Here is a 15724-nt window from a genome sequence, read left to right on the forward strand (position 1 = left end):
GGGATCCACTGCATTCTGTCTGCAGGCCCTTTGTGGACCTGAAGATTCCAATTATGGGCTAAAAGCAGCGTCTCAGGCACAGAAGTTGGTCAGCAGGGTACCCATCAACACTTCCTCTATTTATACACATTTTGCTCCAGTTACCCCAGGCAGGAGAGCCCAGGTATCAGGAGAGGTGTGGAAGAGCAGGCCAGCTCCCATGGACCCCTGCCACCATACACCCACGTGGAGCACACGTACACAGACACCCCTTCCCCGGGCAAGTCTTACCTACAGCAGGGAATGGCACGAATCTCTGAACGAGAAGGCGAGTGGCCGGGGTAAACTTGTTGGCTTTTTGAACCAGGACGTTAAGGCCCACCTTGGGAAGAGAAAAAAAAAAAGAAAAAAACTGAAAAAGGGCATGGTGTTGCAGTGGCCTGTGGGAGGAAGGGCAGACACAGAGGGGTATCATCCTCCCCTGAAACTGCACCGAGGTCCCTAATCCTCACAGTCACCTGATGTTGCAAAGGTGTCGTGTGGCTATTACCTATTCATCCCAGTTAACTGGCCCATGAGGAAGGAAGAGAGGAAAAATGTCATACACACAGTGGAACTGCCTCCCAGGGGGTGGAGGAGGGATGGTGGGGCAGTTACTGGTAGAAGGCTATATAATCTGTAAATAAATGGTATAAGACAGTTGCTGTTGGGTCTGTTCCAACTCATGGCAACCCCATGTATGCAGAAGAGAAGTGCTCCACAGGGTTTTCATGGCTGTGACCTTTTGCAAGCAGATCACAAGGCCTTTCTTCCACAGTACCTCTGGGTGGGTTCAAACTGTCAACTTTTCAGTTAGTAGCCCAGCACTTAAGAATCGGTGCCACCCAGGGATTTCTAAATGAAGTACAGGAATTCCTCGTTTCCTACCCCAACCCCTACCCACTGCCTTTCCAGACCCCACTGAGGGCCCAGGCATGGGCCTGCAGTGGGAGGCCTCAGGCTAGGCAGAGCAGCTCAAAGCAGCAGTGAAAGCCCTGGGCCCACTGGCCTGCCTTCATCCAGACCTCAGCTCCCCTTGTTCAAGCCAGGACACCAGGCCTCCTCCCTCGCCTTTGCTTGAGTCCTTTCCATCCCAGTCCACCTCCCATGCTGTCCCTTGTCTTTCTAGAACACAGGTCCAATCATGTCCACCATCACCAATTCCTTCACGCAGCACTCTCGGCGCTCCAATGCCTCACATTCTGCCTACATGGTCTGGGCTGCTGTTTATCAAATGCCACAGGAACCTTCCAACTGTAGAGTCTTTTACCAGTGCTGTTCTCTATTCCTGGCATGCCTTCCCACCCCTACTCAGTCCACACCTGTTTTTGAAAGCCCACCTCTAGTGTCATTTACTAGCAGTGGGACTTTAGGCAGGTAAGTAATTTAGCCTTTCTCTGCCTCAGTTTCCTTGTCTGTAAAAAAATAGTAATAGCTACATCCCAGGACCGTAACAAGAATGTATGTAAATGGTTAGCATAAGCTTGGCACATATGAGGCCTCAATAAATGAAACTGCATTGTAACAATGCCGTCTTGTCCTGGGCAGTAAATTGCCTCACACATCACCAATAGCTCCATCTCAACATCACTCAGTCCACTGCTCATGGTTCTGATGTCCCCTCCAGATTGTGAGGGAGGGACCATCTTCATATGCCAGCGCTTAGGACAGTGGATGGCACATGAGAAATGCTCAGCAACTTGGTGAGTAAGGAATGATTGCACGAACCAACAAAGAAATGAAAGGATGGTGAGATCAGCAAAGGCTAGAAGGGGGCTTCTTATGGAAGGAAGGCTTAGGCCAGGCAGAGGAAAAGGACCTTCTGGTGGGTTAGACAGCATGGGCACAGGCATAGAGGGAGAAAAGGATGCACTCATGTGGCCAGACCAGAGGACAGGGGTATAAAGCCTGTCCCTGCCTGTAGATCTCTCCCTGGGCCTAAGGCAGCCTGCTCTTGGCTCTGTATACCTGGTGGCTCCCTCAGCCCTGGCTCTGGTTTCAACCTTCTGGGTTGTTGAGGAAGATGCAGGGCTGCCAGTGCCTGCAGCAGTCCAGGCAAGTGCAGTACAGTAGGAATGGAAAGGCTAGCCCACCAGCCCCCTCCCCACCCAGCAGGCACTGCGCCCAGGGCCTTACTGAGCCAGTGTGCTTTAGGCAGGCCAAGCCTGGGTTCCCCTTTGTCTCAAGCTGATACTCAGAGTCCAATCTTTGTCCTCCCTGCTTGCTTGAGGGATGGTTGGGTGGCAGGGTGATGTGTGGCAGCTTGGACACCTTCCTTGGTAGAACAGGGCAGGGCTGGAAGCTGCTAGCCCAGGCTGGGCCCTGCCACCCCTGCTTCCCAGGCTGCCTCTGGCCATGGAGATGGGACACGCCAAGTTAAAAAAAAAAATCTATTGCCACCAAGTCAATTTAGACTCATAGCGACCCTATAGGACAGAGTAGAACTCCCCCATAGACTTTCTAAGGGTATAAATCTTTATAGAAGCAGACTGCCACATCTTTCTCCCATGGAACAGCTGGTCAGTTCAAACTGTTGCCCTTTCGGTTAGCAGCCAAGCACTTAACCACTGCACCACCAGGGCTCCTTTTACCAAGTCCAGGTCTCCTCAGCTCTCATCAGGGGGTGCCTGTCTATTTTGGCCACTCAGAAATGGCCTCACTCCCTCCCCGAAAACTACACCAGGGAAAATGCTTATAAAGAGTGCAGAGAAGGAAGAACGGAAGTGCTGAAGGACAAGCAGACGGGCATTAGTGATGAAGAGGAAGAGGAGGAAAGGGGCCCAGGGAAAAGACAGTAAGTCCCTCCTACATGCCGGGCCATGTGCTAAGTCTGTCACATGAAATATCTTGATTGAATCCCCCCTACAAGGCTTTTGTAATCATGAATATGGCACAAGGCTGGGCAACAGTTCGTTCTGTTATGCATAGGTCATCATGAGTCAGAACTGACTCAACAGCAACTAACAAGGCTTTTTCGTGGGACATGTTGCCCCTTTTCACAGAGAAGAGGTGGGTTCAAAGAGGTTAAGTGACTTTGCCCAAGGACAGACAGCTATTATGAGGCAGGTGAAATTAGGATTTGAACCTAGGGTCTGCTAACTCCAAAGCTTTGCTCTTAACCACTGTACTATTTATTTTCCAATCGTCTTCCTTCTCAGTAAGTGATGCTTCAATGCCTCACATGCCATTTAAAACTGGCGCTTCATAGTAAGAGCCAGATATCGGCTTGAGGCAGAGGTCCAGATGAGTGAAAAATGGAAGGCAGTTCAAGTCAGGGGAGATAGGGCCCTCGAACCCAACCCCCACCCGCCAGCAGCTAGAAATCAGGAGGTCTGGGTTCAAAGACCCACATAACTCATTTGGAAAGATGCAGGAAATGCTGGAGGAGTGGGTAGAGGAAGCCATCCAAGGAAGCCAGCAGGGATGCTTGAGCCCTTTCCACATGGTAGCCTCTTGGAGCGGGCAGGGTTGGGAGTACAGCGGGTGGGTAACGAGGAATAGTGGCCACTGGTTGTAGCAAACACTCCGCCTTGCCCCCCTGGCCTCGAGCCTTCCCCTCCCTGGCTGCAGCCATTCTACCCACCGGCTAGGATTGGCACAGTGCAGAGTGGGTGTCCCACGCATTCTCACCCGTCCTACATAGGAAGCCAGGGTAGGGACGAAGAAGGGAGAAAGCAGTGCTCCAGTCTCAGGTCTCTTTTGGCCTCCTCTCCCCTGAAGCCCACTGGCACCTCCCCATTGTGGACAGGATGTGATTTAGCACAATGCAAGCTTCTGAGAGCATGGTCAACATGCCCAGGCACAGGGAGGAGCCAAGGACCAGCAGCAGTGGGCAGAAGACCTGGGCCTGTTTGTAGCTGTGAGCTCACTAGGACTCACGGAGGTCACCCAGTCCAACCAGTGATGACAGGCCCAGTGGCAGGAATGGCATGAATATGGGGAAGCAAGTAGCCACTCAGCCTGCATCCTCTCCCTGCCCAAGGCCCAGGCCTTACCGTCCCAGCAGTGAGGATAGCCACAGCCTGGAAAGGAATCCAGGGTGGGCTACCGACCTGGGGTAGAAGTCCGTCTGTTCTGGTTCCTCAGGAGCCCTTTGGCCTGGAACATTTGGTGGAGCCCATTAAAATTAAAAAGCCAAGTGGCTGGTGCCTCTGAATGCCAGCTCGTTTTCCCTGGCATGGTAGGTCCTGTTTAAGGGAACCAGCTGGCACTAATGGCACACAACTCATCACAAACAGCAGCTAGCAATCAGAAAAATCGGAGCTAATAATCGGGTTCGGGGAAGATAATGAGATATGGAACAATCACTGCTGAGGGTCCCCCGGGGTCTGTTTTCACAGCTTCCAAATAAGCCACAAAGTAGAAATTAACCAAACAGGGGCTCCATTTTGGCGGAGGGGAAAGCAAACAGAATGAGACTTTGCACAAGAATTCCTGGTGTGGCCAGCAAACAGGGTCCTGTGAGAAGCAGGAGGCCAGGACCTGTGGAGATCAGGGGACTGTCTCCATCTACTTCTCTCCAAGGTCTGGATTCCAGGTCAATGAATTTATCACAGGCAGCTGACAGGGGGCAAGAGGAAGAGGAGACAAGAACTGGGCTTCCTGATAGCCCCACTTAGCTGGGGCTAAGTGCTGACCAGCACCAGGAACCTCGGGTGAGGTGGGAGCTCCATGATAACAACTGCAGCATCATGAGTTAAGGGGCCGAAGAGAAGCCACCGGTAGCTGTATCCGTGAGTCTCAAGGTTGTTTCCAGGCCAACGACAGCCTAATTTCTGCAAGGCCAGTAGAGACACTAGATGGGGCTTGGCAATGCATGCATCTCTCTCTCACCCAGCTCTATGTCCTCATGTCCAACTGCCTGTAGGACGGCTCTGTGGGCTTCAGGCGCTCTGCCTCTACAAACCCTTGCTTTGCCTCACCCACATACTATTCCTCCTCTCTCACTCCCAGCTCAGCTCCTCGTGTCAGAAACGTCAGAGTTGTCCTGGACAGGAGCCTCTCCCACTCCACATCTAGCCCACCGCCTAGATCTACCTGTCCTATTTCCTAGAGATCTTGAATGCAGCCTCTTCTCCCCCTCTGCTTCTACCACCTAGTGGAAGTAACCATCCTCTCTCCCTGGATGACTGCCCAGCTCCTAACTGGGCTTCCTGCTCCCACTCTTGGCCGCAGCCAGAGCAATCCTCTAAAAATGGGTAGCGACTCTTGCTTGAAGTCCTCCTTGAAAGAGATGTTCACTGCAGCACTATTCACAACAGCCAAAAGGTGGAAACCACCCAAGTGTCCATCAACAGATGAACAGATTTAAAAAAATGTGGCATATCCACACAATGGAATATTATTCAACCATAAAGAGAAATGAAGTTCTGATACATGCTATGACATGGATGAACCTTCAAAATATGCTGAGTGAGATAAGTCAGACACAAAAGGACAAATATAGAATGATCTTATTTTCATGAAATATCTAGAATAGGCAAATGCATAAAGACAAAGTTTATTAGTGGTTACTTGGGGTGGATCAGTACAGCCCTGGTGGCACAGTGGTTAAGAGGTTGGCTGCTAACCAAAAAGGTCAGTGGTTCGAATCGACCAGCCACTTCTTGAAAACCCTATGGGGCAGCTCTACTCTGTCCTATAGGGTCGCTATGAGTCGGAATTGACTCGATGGCAATGGGTTTGGTTTTCGTTCTTTTGGGATGGATCAGAGGCGGAACGGGGTAGGTATTGCTTAAGGGGTACTGAGTTTCTGTTTGGGGTGATGGAAAAGCTTGGAATAGTAGCAACGGTTGCATAACATGATGAATGTAATCAAGGTCGCTGAATTATGCACTTAAAAATGGTTAGAAGGGTAAATTTTTTGCTATATATATTTTTGTTGTTGGTGTGTGCCATTGAGTTGATTCCAACTTATAGCAACCCCAGATGACAGTGTAGAACTGCCCCACAGGGTTTCTTAGGCTGAAATCTTTAGGGGAGCAGGTCGCCAGGTCTTTTCTCCCATAGAGTGGCTGGTGGGCTTGAACGGCTGACCTTTCAGTTAGCAGCCAAACACTTGGCCATTGTGCCACCAGGGCTCCTATATATATTTCACCACAATAAAAATATCTGGGGGAAAAAAAAAGCTTTCTGCAGCTTCTCACTGTACTTACAGACCCGCACGGCCCGGCACGACCACTGGCTGGCCTTGCTTGCGAAGCTCCAGCCACTGACCATCTTGCCATCCTCTGGGAGCTCATACTCTCTCCCCAGGGCCCTCACACTAACCCCTCTCCTGCCTCCTCACTTTTCAGATTAAACATCAGGCTCTCAGAGAGGCCTCCTCTTCCCTCAGGACTCCCCTTTTCCAGTCACTCACAGAACCTGGAACTTTTCTCGTAGGCATCTCTCACAGTCTCTAAGAATACATTTATTTACCTTCTTAAAATTTTTTGAGTCAAATAATACCTGTAGATGATTTGAAAATTGAATAGTACAGAAATATTTTCACGTATAGACTCTACGAACTACCCATGTCTTCCAGTAGGTCCTGCTGTGGAGGCAGGGACTGCGTTTCTCTTATTCTTCACTAAATTCTGGTGCCTGGCGAAACGTGTAGGTGCTTGATAAATGCTTCTAAGATCAATCAAGTGAATGAATTCTGAGGCAGGAGAAAAGTGAGCTACAAAACCACTGCCGTTCACGTTAGCAAACACTTACAGAGCACCACTCTGGGCTGGGCTCTGGGAGAGAAGGATGAAAAGCCGGATCCTGCATCACAGGTCTGAGGATCCACCAGAGTAGATCGTTTCACACACTCTGCTAAGGGTCAGGGGCCTGGAGGCAGGCAATTCTGGAGGCTTCTGGGAAAGGGGATGCCCCATTGAACCCTAAAGGGTGAGTAGGAGGTAGCCAGGTAAGCGGTGGGGGGCCTAGTAGATGTTCAGAAACATGAAATACCAGGTTGTCCGCAGGGCACTCAGAAAAATGGCCGCACAGAGAACGGTACATGGCAGGCTCTGCAGATTCTACTGGCGTCTGCCACAAGATGGTCCAAGTGGCCCTGAGGAACAATGGAGAAAGGGGCACCATGCCTGAAAGGAGGAATGGCATGAGGCCAGAGATTAGTTCCACTCTTGGGTAGTGAATAATAATGTAACCAAATGGTCAGGGGTTTGTGTTGGACATGGGGACCAGGGCTGGGGAAGGTCGAATCTTCAAGGCACCCAAAAATACCCACCAGAGGGTGCTCTTTGTAGAACAAACTCTTGGCAACCCACTGGATCCATGATCTGTTATGGAGGCCAATTGTCCCCCAACCCCAGCCAGTATGTTGCTTGGCAACAGGCTCAGACGCAAAGAGGCCAAAGCGTCCACAACAGAGTTAGGCACAGGCTAACTCACCACAGCCGAGTGTTTTGTTTGCTTGCAACAGCGACTAGTCTTGAACCCTGAAGGTGGCCCTATGTTGTACAGGGCTCAGCCGGCCACCTGCTGAGAGCCTATTACATCAGACCCCTTCCACGTAGGAGGTGACAACAACTTGTCCCCACAAGAATAGATGCAGAGCTGCTGTTTCTGTCTGACTCGCCACTGCCAGCATCACCATCTGCAGGCTTCCGGAACACTTCAGATTCTGCCACAGGGCCCAGGCAGTGGGCCCTCCAGCCTGGGATCCATTCATAGCAAAGCCATGAGGTAACAGACTGGTCCTGAGAGTCACAGGAGCTGTTACCTCCCTATGAAAGCCTGATTGCATAGTGGCTAAGAGTGTGGTAGTTCGAATCCACCAGCCACTCCTTGGAAATTCTATGGGGCAGTTCTACTCTGTCCTGTATAGTGTTGCTATGAGTCAGAATCAACTCGACAGCAATGGGTTGGTTTTAAAAAATTTTTTTTTGTCACCCCCTCCACCTCCATCAGGCCCAGAGAAGAAGAGAAGGTCCTGATGTACAGCCTCCACCACAGAGTTAGCCAGGCACTGTCCTGCAGGAAGTAGAGCTTGCTCTGGACCCATTGACAAAGATATGCTACTCCTCTACCTTGGCCCCAGGCCTGGGAACCGAGTATGAAGGTGGGTGCAGGATCTAGCCCCATTACACCAAAAGAGCCTCTCGAAATATTTCTTCCAGCTCCCACTGCTCTCAGGGTATCTAGGGAGGGACTCTTCTACCAGGGGGCATGGAAGCTGAAACACATGACTTGTCTTTTTCTGCCTCCTTGTACCACAGGGGGGTAGAAGAAAAAGGGGTCCTTCAGTGTGTGGCTAAAGTCTGGGCTTAAATCTCAGCTCTATCAATTACTTCACCTCTATGCCTCAGTTTTCTCACCTGTAAAATGGGAATAACATATAAACGACGCCTAGCACGTAGTATGCACTCTAAGTGTTAACCATATTACTATTATGATCATTATCTGACTACCAAGGGGAAGTGGCATTGCCACTAAACAATGACAACTGGGAGGTTTAGGGATTCAGCCAAAAGGCTCCCTGGGATACTTCCTTACTCCAGTGTCTAGTAGTAAAGGTTAACAGACAACTACTGCATCCTCAACAGAAAGGACTCCTCAGCACCCAGAACCTTTGGGAATGGAAGTCAACATTTCCCCAACAGGGGACAATCTCGGCCAGCTAAGGCCAGGCTGAAGGTGAAGCATCTCAGAATCCAGTTCCTGATGGTCCTGCAGGACTCAGCCCCCTCCAGCCCCAAGTCCACCTTTATCCAGGGTTGTCCGTTGGCTGGGCTCGCCAACTCCCCATAACTCTCTCCTCCAGCCCACCTCTGCCTGCACCCCCTGCCATACCCTAGGTCCCTGAGCCCAGGTAGGGGCTCCTGGCATGGCCCTCCTAACTCCTTGGCAAGGCCCTCACAATCCTTTGTGAATGGGCTCTGCTAGCACCTCTTACTTTTTCATCACCTCCCCACCTTCGCTACAAGACAGCCACACTCATTTCCTGGCCGTGTCCTGAATCTGTCATGCTCTCCTCCTGTGTGCTTCTGCACGTGCTGTGCCCTCCACCTGGATGTCCACCGTGCCTTCCTCTGGTTCTCACCCAACTGTCCTGTAAGTCTGCCCTGTATGAACTGGGGTGCAGTCGTTAACAGCTATGGTTGCTAACTAAAAGGTTAGCAGTTTGAATCCACCAGCCGCTCCTTGGAAACCCAATGGGGCAGTTCTACTGTCCTATAGGGTCACTATGAGCTGGAATTGACTTGATGGCAGCAGGTTTTTTTGGTCAGTGTCTGATTATCACAGAGTATTCTCAGCTTCCCTACTCTGCATCTCTTAACCCCTAGCACCTTTACCGTGCCTGGCACATAATCAACCCCCTAAAGTGAGGGAATGAGTCTGGCCTCCCCTCACCCTCATGTACCCAGGGCCCAGCAAGGGCTGACCACAGAGGTGCTTAACACCACCTCCCAAACGAAAGACCAGTGAAAACTGCGGGAGGCTTCCTTTCTTATATATATATATAAAAAAAAGGGAACTGTTGGGTTTCAAAAATAACTTAAGTCGGAATTTCTTTTTATTTCCAAGAAGGGAGCCATACATTGCCAAATCCATATAGATGGCTTGCCAAGAGGCTGCTAACCCCGACGCAGCGTCCTGCAACCAGCCCTAGACTTCATTTAGGGGACATGCAAATTGGGGATCCCTGATTCTAGAGGTTTGCTGGCCAAGGCCAGAGGCTTTTCTGAGACAGGGCAAGGGCTCTCCAGGGTCCAGTGGAGGCCTGGCCTCCACTCCAGCTGACCCTCAGCACCTGGGACCTGCCCGTGGCCTGTCAGCCCCCATCTACGCCACCTGCTTGTAAGGACTCATTTTAATTAATGCCAGAGCTGGGCCAACCACTGAGGCCATGACACTTGTTTGCAGGTCACCTCTTCCTAACAGGCTCGCCCTGGGAGGGGATTTGTCACTAATTGAAGCAGAGATCAGTTAATGAGGCTGCGAGGCCTGGGGTTCCAGAGAACAAGGGAAAGGAAAATAAAATAAAGCCTCTTTCTTTGGAGGTTTTGTGATTTACACACAAAAGAAAAGCAAGCGAGCTGCAGCTTTTCCAAGTCAGAAACCCCGCTCCATCTGCCGGAGCTGGACCCTTACTGTGTGAAGACATCGGGTGGAGGGACGCCGCCACCACCAAGGCCAGCAATCAATCAGCCACCTAATTAATAAGCATTTACGGAGCAGTGCTCTGTGCTCCCCTCTGTGGGGGAGAAGACACAGTCCCTGTCCTTGGTTAACTTATAATCCAGCTGGGGACAAGCTCAGGCATGGAACAATGAGAGAACTGGGACCCGGGCATGAGTGAGTATGTGAGATAGACATAAGTTTCTAGGACTCGGGTGGGGGGTGCAGTGTGAGCTGGAGTGGTCAGGGAAGGCCCTCCAGGGGGCTCTGCAGCTAGGCAGGGGGAGGAGCACAGGCAGAGCACCCAGGGACTGTGACAGCCCACCATAAGTCCTCCAGCCACTGCTGGGTGTGACCTGGCTCTGGAAGCCCTGGGGGCCCCAAGTCCCCAATACCTCTACTACACCTGGTCCTCAGAGCCCTCACTCCCAGATTTGGGCTAGGTCTGGCCCTGGGAAGTTCTGGGGATGGAATGGCTGATGACCCCTCTTCTAGAGTGAGGAGCAGAGATGCAGGGCCCGGAGCCTTGGAAAAAGCCTTATTCCTGATCCCAGAGCTGCAGGCCTACAGGGAAGGAAGTCCCACCAGGACAATAATCCCCTTTACTCTAACCTTTGCTGCTCAGTCGCTCAATATTCTCCCCATGTGGTCTCTCCCCAACTTCTCCTTACCTCACTCTTAAGTCTCAAAGAAGGAAAATGGGATCTTCGAGCTGCTAACTAGGCAAAGCTATCAACTTCTCCTGTCATAGGGAGCAAGGAAGAGGCAAAAGAGCCCTTGCCCTCTCTCAGAAAATCCCTGACCTTAGCTCAGCAATCCCCACAATCAGGAATCCCCAATTTGCATGTCCCCTAAAGGAAATCTAGGGCTGCTTGCAGGACCATGAGGGTGGGGCTAGTAGCCTCTTGGCAAGCCATCTAAATAGATTTGCCAATGTCTGACTTCTTGCTTCGGGTAAGATTTTGGGCATGAGATAGGGAACCCCCTCCCAACGGCTGTTTGGAGCTGACTTGATCTACGTGGGAGTAAAATAAATGAAGCCATTTCCGAACCACCCCAAGTTCCTGCTATAGAACAGTGAAATGAATTATGGTGTATGGTACAACTGTGACATTGTTGTGAACCATTATTATGCTTACTTAATGACACGGTGGGGCGTGAGGGATAGCTTTTATAAGGCCTTTCTTGCCATGGTCTTGTAACTCCCACCCAAGTGATTGGGTGGGACTATACAAATAAGGTAATTATGGCCCACCAAGGGGATTAGATAGCTTGCTAATAATGCAAATAAAGTTCATGGCATCCATGTGGGGTGGGACTGTGCAAATAAGGTCCGTGGAACCCTAACAAAGGGACCGGTCAGTTGTGCCATCCTGCTAGGCTTAAAATGAGCCATCCCAGAGCCAGGAGTGGAGTACATCTTTTGGATCTGGGATTCCTGCGCTGAGAAGCTCCCGGAACCAGGAGACAGAGAGAGAGAGAGAGAAACGGCAGCAGCAGAACCAGGAGACCAGCAGGAGATGGCCCAACCCACTGAGGGAGAAAGCTGAGTGCCTCTGGGCAGGAGGCTTGCTGGTGGAATGGGATGGCTCGGAGCAATTATTGCAGAGCTAAAACAGCTTTGTAAAACTTGCCTGAGCAGGGCAGAGGGCTAGGAAGATACTGTCCTGATGGAAGAACTGTATCCTGAGAGATCCTGAACCTGAATTGTAACCTGTTACTTCCCTAATAAACCCGTAATCACTAGTATTGTCTTTGAGTTCTGTGTGGCCAATGCAATGAATAATCAAACTCAGCAGAGAAGTAGAGAGTGCTATGGGAGGGACAGTTGGTGTCAGAATTGGTAAAGATGGCAACCAGAGGAGGCATGTCTGACCTCCGCCTCATAGGAATCAGCCTTGGGCTGTTGATCTTGATTCTCCTTCCTTCTTGTGGAGTTAAGAGGAAGTCAGATGCCTCCTCCACGCCATTTTTACACATAACTTAAAAAAGACCCATTGCCATCGAGTTGATTCCAACACACAGCAACTCTATAGAATCAACTAGAACTGCCCCATAGGGTTTCCAAGGAGTGGCTGGTGGATTCAAACTGCTGACCTTTTGGTTAACAGCCAAGCTCTTAACCACTGCACCACCAGGGCTCCATTTTTGCACATAGGAAAGAAGAAAAAGTAGATTCTGCCCAAAGATTATTACATGTGAGTTCTTTACAATGCTGTGTTGTTGTTCTTCTTGGGTGCCATCGAGTCAATTCTGACGCAGAGCAACCCCATGGGACAGAGTAGAACTGCCCTGTAGGGTTTTCTTTTTATTTATTTATATATTACACTTTAGGTAAAGGTTTAGAGAGCAAATTAGTTTCCCATTCAATAATTTATACACAAATTGTTCTGTGACATTGTGTCAGCACTCTCTCCATTACCATCCTGAGCTCTCCATTTCCATTCATCGTACTTCTGTGCCTTGGTCACGTGCTGACTTCCCCCATATCGTGTATTGCCTCTTCCTTCACCAAAGTTAACTCGTGTCTACTACCTAGTTAATGATTTTCCCTCCCTCTCCCTTCCCTCCCTAGTAACCATCAGAGAATATTTGTGTGCAAACCTTTTTTTGACTTTTTATAATAGTTGTCTCATACAATATTTGTTCTTTTGTGATTGACTTATTTCACTTAGCATAATGTCTTCCAGATTCATCCACGTTATGAGATGTTTTGCAGACTCATCATTATTCTTTACTGTTGTGCAGTATTCCATTGTGCGTATGTACCACAGTTTGTTTATCCACTCATCTGTTGATGGGCATTTATGTTGTTTCCATCATTTTGCTATTGTGGATGATGCTGAAATGAACATGGGTGTGCATATGTCTACTCATGTTACAGCTCTTATTTCTTTATGATATATACCCAGGAGTGGGATTGGTGAATCATAAGGTATTTCTATTCCTAACTTTTTAAGGAAGTGCCATACCGTTTTCCATTGTGGCTGTACCATTTTACATTCCCACCAGCAGTGTATGAGAGTTCCAATCTCCCTACAACCTCACCAGCACTTTTTGTTTTCTCCCATAGGATTTTCTTGGCTGTAATCTTTACGGAAGCAGATCGCCAGGTCTTTCTCCCACACAGCCACTGGTGGATTCAAACTGCTGACCTTTCAGTTAGCAGCGGAGTGCTTAACCACTGTGACACCAGGGTTCCTTCTCCTTACAATACGTGAATATTTTTTGTCTGTATTTTCTAATTAATTTTTCTCACCAGTAACATTTATTTATTGTGTAATGAACAAAATAACAAAAGTTCTCCCTTTGGAGTCAGCTACAGGAGGCCCTCCACCAGGACCTAAAGAGTACCAGATATACGGGCAGGGGTGGCCTCAAGGGTGGATTGAGTGTGGACGAGGTCCTGGGAATGTGGGCTCTGCTCTGGCTTTGGCCCAGGCCCCTTGCTGTGTCATCTGCCCTCTGCCCTCATTTGGGAACAGGGAGCCACCATTCATCCTTACATGCACAGTCAGACTGCAAACCTCCCCTACTGAGAAGTTGTTCAATTCTCCAAGTCCTGTGGGAGATTTGAAAGGAGGCTTTCACCTTTGTCTTGAGGGGCTGACAGGCCTCCAGGAGGGACTGGGCTTGCGACCACATGACAGCAATCAAGGCCACAGAGAGAGACAAGGGCGCTCTAGGAGTTCAGGCAAAGAGTAAAGGGGAGGTGGCGTTTGGGGCACCAGTGAGGGATCATCCGCCTGTCTCTCCCTCTGGCGTAGCCGCCTTCCTGAGCATGAAGACTAGCTCCTCTGAGAAGCGTGCTGGGGAAACAGAGGCACCTCGAGGGACAGACATACCGCCCTTGCTGCAGTTGGCAGCACTCCCATCACCCGCAGGGGCCACCTCACCTCTCTGCCTGCTTTCCAAAACCTGGAGTGCCAGTTTGCTTACTGCTCTTCTCTGCCTAGAAAACCTGCCCTGACGGCCCACCCACCAAGGGGTCCCTCACAACCCTTGTTCTGGCGATGACTCTCAGACAAGGGTCCGGCCTGCGATGCTGGGTGGGGCAGCTACAGAGCAGCAGAATTAAGAGGAAGGTGGGGGAGCTACTCACTGCAATTGAGACGGCACTGATGACAGCTCCCAAGTAGCCCTGGATGAACTTGGATGTGGGTGAAGGCTGGAAGACAGAGGCAGAATTTCAGACCCACTGGGTGCTCCAAGTTCCCACATGCCACCCTTGCAAACAGCCCCTGGCCAGCAAGAAGTATTCCTTCTCACCAGCCCAGAAGGTCTGGTGAGAAGGAAGAGGTCGTCTGGAAGCCACAGGGACCCAGGCCTCCCTCAACTCAGTTCCACATGTGGAGACACAAGGCAGCAGTGTCCAGCGAAATGCTAAAGGGCCCACTTCATTTCTTCCCTGATCTTGAAAGGAGTCCTTGGGTTGTGCAAACAGTTTATGCACTTGGCTGCTAACCGAAAGGTGGGAGGTTCAAGTTCACCCAGAGGCGCCTCGGAAGAAAGGCTTGGTGATCTACTTCCAAAAAATCAGCCACTGAAAACACCATGGAGAGCTCTACTCTGACACACTTGAGTTCGCCATGAGTCAGAATCAACTCAGTAAAAACTGGTTCTAGAAAGGTGATGGGCAGATTCTGCTGGTTGGGGCTGAAAACAAGAGCCAAAATAGACCATTAATGGCCAGGGCCAGGAGTCTCCTGTATAGGAAGGCAAATGTTGCACATGGGGCACCTTCGAGGTGGAAATGGTGGTGTCAAGGCTGGTTAATGGTCTGGCTGGCTCTCACAGCTCTGGTCTGTCATGCAGCAACTGGACTCCCATGTTAATAGATGATTGTTGTTGTTGTTGTTAGGTGCCATCCAGTCACTTCCAACTCATAGCAACCCTATGTACAACAGAACGAAACACTGCCCAGAAGTGTGCTATTCTCACAATTGTTGCTATGCTTGAGCCCATTATTGCAGCCACTGTGTCAATCCATCTCTTTAAGGGTCTTCCTCTTTTTTATTGACCCTCTACCAAGTATGATGTCCTTCTCCAGGGACTAGTCCCTCCTGATAACATGTCCAAAGTGTGTGAGACCATGTCTTGCCATTCTTGCTTCTAAGGAGCATTCTGGTTGTACATCTTCCAAGACAGATTTGTTCATTCTTTTGGCAGTCCATGGTATGGTCAATATTCTTCACCAACACCATGATTCAAAAGTATCAATTCTTCTTCGGTCCTCCTTATTCATTGTCCAACTTTCACATGCATATGAGGTGACTGAAAATACCATGGCTCAGGTCAGGGACACCTTAGACTTCAAAGTCACATCTTTGCTTTTTAACACTTTAAAGAGGTCTTTTGCAGCAGATGTGCCCAATGCAATACATTGACTTCTTGACTGCTGCTTCCGTGGGCATTGTTTGTGGATTCAAGTAAACTGAAATCCTTGACAACTTCAATCTTTTCTCCTTTTATCATGATGTTGCTTATTGGCCCAGTTGTGAGGATTTCTGTTTTCTTTATGTTGAGGTATAATCCATAATGAAGGCTGTAGATTTTTATTTTCATCCGTAAGTGCTTCTAGTCCTCTTTG

At 49.8% G+C, this 15724-nt stretch overlaps 1 protein-coding gene across 10 annotated transcripts in view; it reads right to left on the bottom strand.

Moving 5' to 3' along the window:
* SFXN5 (sideroflexin 5) overlaps positions 1-15724 on the bottom strand; it is a 164854-nt gene that overhangs the window by 48874 nt on the left and 100256 nt on the right. For all 10 annotated transcript variants that reach the window (XM_023552771.2, XM_023552770.2, XM_023552769.2 and 7 more), the window contains 2 exons: positions 14237-14302; positions 271-361 (listed from right to left, as the gene is read on the bottom strand). In XM_023552771.2, coding sequence (XP_023408539.1) covers positions 271-361; positions 14237-14302 — 157 coding nt within the window. The remainder of the gene's footprint in view (positions 1-270; positions 362-14236; positions 14303-15724) is intronic.

Source organism: Loxodonta africana, chromosome 15, assembly GCF_030014295.1.
Source record: "Loxodonta africana isolate mLoxAfr1 chromosome 15, mLoxAfr1.hap2, whole genome shotgun sequence".
NCBI lineage: Eukaryota > Metazoa > Chordata > Mammalia > Proboscidea > Elephantidae > Loxodonta > Loxodonta africana.